This window comes from Penaeus monodon, chromosome 4 (genome assembly GCF_015228065.2).
Source record: "Penaeus monodon isolate SGIC_2016 chromosome 4, NSTDA_Pmon_1, whole genome shotgun sequence".
Classification (NCBI taxonomy): Eukaryota; Metazoa; Arthropoda; class Malacostraca; order Decapoda; family Penaeidae; genus Penaeus; species Penaeus monodon.
In genome coordinates, this window is record NC_051389.1 from 58,729,679 (window position 1) to 58,734,678 (window position 5,000).

General features: G+C 39.8%; 1 protein-coding gene across 1 annotated transcript in view; it reads left to right on the top strand.

Annotated features, from left to right (window-relative positions):
- LOC119572390 (lipoamide acyltransferase component of branched-chain alpha-keto acid dehydrogenase complex, mitochondrial-like) overlaps window positions 1-5,000 on the top strand; it is an 8,548-nt gene that overhangs the window by 1,152 nt on the left and 2,396 nt on the right. Inside the window, 6 exon segments of the mRNA XM_037919491.1 lie at window positions 831-1,009; window positions 1,392-1,543; window positions 2,644-2,788; window positions 3,763-3,908; window positions 4,292-4,495; window positions 4,801-4,992. Of these exon segments, the coding sequence (XP_037775419.1) occupies window positions 831-1,009; window positions 1,392-1,543; window positions 2,644-2,788; window positions 3,763-3,908; window positions 4,292-4,495; window positions 4,801-4,992 (1,018 nt within the window).

Sequence of the window (5,000 nt, forward strand, 5' to 3'; positions counted from 1 at the left end):
TTTTCTCTCTCTCTGTCTGTCTGTTTGTCTTTCTTTCTTTATCTCTTTGTCTCTCTGTCTCTTTGTCTTTTTATCTTTCTCTCTCTCTTTCTCTTTCTCTCTCTCTTTCTCTTTCTCTCTTACTCTGTCTCTATGTCTCGTGTCTCACTGTCTCACTCTGTCTGTCTCTGTCTCTGTCTGTCTGTCTCTATCTGTCTGTCTCTATCTGTCTGTCTGTCAGTCTGTCTCTCTCTCTCTCTCTCTCTCTCTCTCTCTCTCTCCTCCTCTCTCTCTCTCTCTCTCTCTCTCTCTCTCTCTCTCTCTTCTCTCTCTCTCTCTCTCTCTCTCTCTCTCTCTCTCTCTCTCTCTCTCTCTCTCTCTCTCTCTCTCTCTGTTGCTCTCTTACTCTGTCTGTCTGTCTGTCTGTCTGTCTTGTCTGTCTGTCTCTGTCTGTCTCTCTGTCTGTTACTCGTCTGTCTCCTTCCTCCTCCTCTCTCCTCACTCCTCTCGTCACTCACTCTCTCTCTCTCTCATCCTCTCTCCTCTCCTCCTCTCTCTCTCTCTCTCTCTCTCTCTCTCTCTCTTCTCTCTCTCTCTCTTTGAAGACCTTAAAGTTAATTTGTCTTAAAATCACGTTTTATCGGTATTTTATGTTGTTTATATCTAAATCTTTGTATTTCCATACATGCAGTGTTATTCTGAGCATTGTTCAAGACTGTCAAGTAAAGTTGAGAAGATTACAAATGTCTTTAAGAATTACAGAATCTATTGATATTATGATATATTTTTGTAAATGTCTTGATGATTATAACCACTCTTTTCTTTCTTTCTTTTTATGTAACAATCAATAGGTTTGTAAAGGAAGGAGACATAGTTGCCCAGTTCGACAGCATTTGCGAGGTACAGTCCGACAAGGCCTCGGTGACAATCACTAGTCGTTACGATGGAGTCATACGAAAACTCTATCATGAAGTGGATGACACCGCGCTTGTTGGAAAGCCTTTGGTGGATATTGAGGTTTCTAAAGAAGGTAAATTTGTGGAAATTACCAAGGATATTTGATTATGTGATTTAGCATCTATTACAGTGCATTTGATAAGGGCATACTAAGTTTTATGTTAGTAGGTTGATACTCATAGATTTAAAACATACATCAGTTCATACTCATACACAGGCATGCATACTGATATGCACACATGCATACACGCAGACATATAAACACATACACACACACTCACTCGCTCATTCACTCATTTACTCATTCTTACAACCAAGCACCAACCCATCTACCCACTCACTCACACTTACCCACTCATTCTCTCACTCACTCACTCACATGAATATGTAAGAATATGACCTACATCAACCATTCCATGAAATAGTTATATTAAATGATTCTGTAAACATTGCAGATGATTCTGTCGGAGCTGAGGTCCAGGAAGGGGAGGCCATAGCTGTTGGAAGACCAACAGAAGATACAGCCATAGGATCCGGAGAGTTCACTTTGCCGAAAGGGAAGATACTGACAACACCAGCTGTGCGAAGAATTGCTATGGAACACAAAGTTAGTTTTGCAATCTCTACAGGCTGTGTGATTTAGTATTATGAGCTGATATTGAGAGAGATTTAGACATCTTTGGCTAAGTTTCGATTCTTGTGGGTGGTATGAGTGCATTTATGATAATTACACCATTGGACTCAGCATATTAAATCTGGTTGTAAGCTTATCCCAAACCCTTAGCAAGTTCATGCAGATAAGTATTGTTAAGTACAATAATAAAGCAGTCTGTCCACACCTTGTTAACTCTCATGATAGTCCATTACATATGTGTTGGGGAGGATGGTTCCTTTATGATTATATTTTCTGTTTAAAGGCAATATTTGTTTTCTTTAAATTTAGATTATATGAGAAATAGGACTATGTTTATTTTGCATTGAAGCATGGAGGAGGGGGAGGAATGTGAATATGAAGACTGGTGCAAAATTTAAGATTATAGCAGGAACTTAGAGCTACATATGATTGCAGTTATCAGGTTAACTGCCAGTAATAATTGTCAAGAAACAAGACATTTTGAGATGTGTATATATAGACCCGGCACTGACTTGGGCGGCCAAGCCAGCCCAAGTCAGTGCCGGGTAAATAGAGATGGTGACTCGATAAAAACACCGGGCGGAAGGCAATGGCAAACCACCGCTCTAAATTGCCAAGAAAAATCATGGAAGCCCATGATCGTCAAGGCCGCGGTGGCCGAATGGTTAGAGCATCGGACTCAAGACTGTCACGACGGCAATCTGAGTTCGAGGGTTCGAGTCACCGGCCGGCACGGTGTTCCAATGGGCAAGGAACTTCACCTCGATTGCCTACCTAGCCACTGGGTGGCCAAGCCAGCCCAAGTCAGTGCTGGTCCCAAGCCCGGATAAAATAGAGAGAATGATTACCTAAAAGGCAACACCGGCACTCTCCGTGGAAAGGAACTGGGGACCCTACCACGTACTCACTCCAAGAGCATCACAACATGAAAACTACAATTAAGTATCATGCTGTGACCACGGCGGCTCAGACATGAACCTACCGTTAAAAGAAGAAGATATATAGACCACTCAATAATTTTTTTTTCATATGTTGTCATGAATCAGAAAGTACATGTATGTGTCATTTCCCAGATTGACTTGTATGACGTTCAAGGAACAGGGAAGGATGGAAGGATACTTAAAGAAGATTTGTTGCAATATTTAGAGATCAGAAAGAGTGGCAAGAAACCCCCCACTCCATCTGCTCCAGCTCGGCCTGTTGTGACAATGACGCCAGGTAAGGTTCTGCACTGGTATCTGTTAGGAAGTTAAGCTTGAAAGGCAAGGTGATGGTCATAAGAATGTTATTTCTTATTTGACCTGTCCTTATTTTATTTGTTTCCATTATTTCAAAAAAATTACATAAAGTAGACTAGCACTACTATATTGCACAAAGAAATATTCTAGCATAATAAGATATATTTAAGTGAATTTCTTTTATTTCAATTATTGGTAAAAACATTGTAGTAGTAGAGATCCTCTGTTGCACAAGATCCAGACAGAAGTACATCAGACAAAAAGGTCGCTACTGTTTTCATCTTGGAGGCATCCCATATATGTGCCGTCTGTGGAATGCCTCCAATTCACACGCAAACACAAAAATTGACGGAAAAAGTACTAATGTGATAAGGCCTGTGGGTTGGTAAATTTTAGATACCTTTAACAAGCTATTTTATTTTGAAGTCAAACCTGTATTGTATGTAAACAGTTTTAGATATTTTTATAGCTATCAAATATTGAATAAAGCCTTCTGTAATGTAAACAATTCCTAATGCAGTTTTAGAAAAAAAAAAAATTGTAGAATTTAACAAGCTAAGCCATAGCAGTTGTGTACACAGGCTTCCAGAAATATTTTTAACCTCTTTACTGTGAGTAACCCCCCCCCCAAAAAAAAAAAAAAAAAAAAAAAAAAGATGAATCCCTACGGGAAAGGAGATAGAATTTGAAAATGGAAAAAAACTCTGGGTTACCACTGTGATGCCATATAGGTATTATTAGACTTTGGAAGCTAAAATTATGTGTTTTATAGTCAGTGTGCAGTTTTGCTTGACAGGTGTTATGTAAGGTAGCAAGAAATGGTAGGCAGATGATTGAACAACATCCTTTGCAGTTTCAGCTTAACATCATATTAAAGATACTGTTGGGAGCTAGTGTACATCCTGATTAATTTTTGACTGATTTCCCTCCTCAAAAACCTCTCTTAATCCTTAGACAAGCCAGTGCCTCCACCTCCAGCTGCTCCTCCCAAAGCAACCCCCAAGCTTCCTCCGTCCATGCCAGTTATTCTAGGCGAAGATAAGCAGGTCGCGATCAAGGGCTTCCAAAGAGCGATGGTGAAGAGCATGACTCAGGCAATGGTGGGTGTTGTTTGTTTTGTGGTATTGAGTTAAACTGCCTTTTTTATATTCTTTTCCCTTTCTCTGTCTCCCTGTCTCTGCTTTTGTGTTTATTTATTTATTTTTTTTTTTCTATCACTCTGTTTCCTCTTTGTTTTTCTTGCCTGTTCTATTTCTTTCATACTCTTTCCCTCTCTCTTTATTGGCTTTATTGCTTTCTCCCCCTTCTGATTCTCATTTTCTCTCTTTAATTCTGTCTGATAATTTACTGCGATCACTTTGACCACATCTCACTCTTAATTCTTTCTCAGTTTTCTGTTTATCAGAGTTTCAGATAGGTCTCTTTTAATATTTATAAAAGTTTTGCATATTTATGAATTATGTAACTGTTTTGTAATTTTCAGAAAATACCTCATTTTGGCTATTGTGACGAGATCGACATGACTGCCTTGGTTGGACTGCGCAAAGAGCTGAAAGCCATGGCTGAAGTCCACGGTGTTCGGTTTTCATACATGCCTGTTTTCATAAAAGCAGCTTCCATGGCCCTGTCCCATTTCCCGGTGCTCAATGCCTCTGTGGATGAAAAGTGCGAAAATATTACCTATAAGGTAAGCTCCTGTACTGGACAAGAATTATTACAATAACTTATAGGATTGTAAAATTGTATGCACAAATTTGTGTACACACCCATACACTTATTCACAAACTCACACATTAAGGCTACTTTAATTTACTTACAAATACACATACACTCACAAACATACACAGACATACACATCTATGCATGTACTCACCTGCCTGCCCACCCAAACACCTGTCAAACTACATATCTGACATTAAATAGAATTCCATTCTCCTCATATAATGTTTGTTTGTCTCTTTGGAATACAATGGAAAATTTCTTTGCCCACAGGCTAGCCACAACATTGGAGTGGCCATGGACACAAGCGATGGCCTAGTCGTACCAAACATAAAGGGGGTTCAGGGGCTCACCCTGCTGGAAGTTGCAGCAGAAATAAACCGACTGCAGGAGCTAGGGTCACGGGGAGCCCTCAAAACGCAAGATATCACTGGTGGCACATTTACAATCTCCAACATTGGGACAGTGGGTAT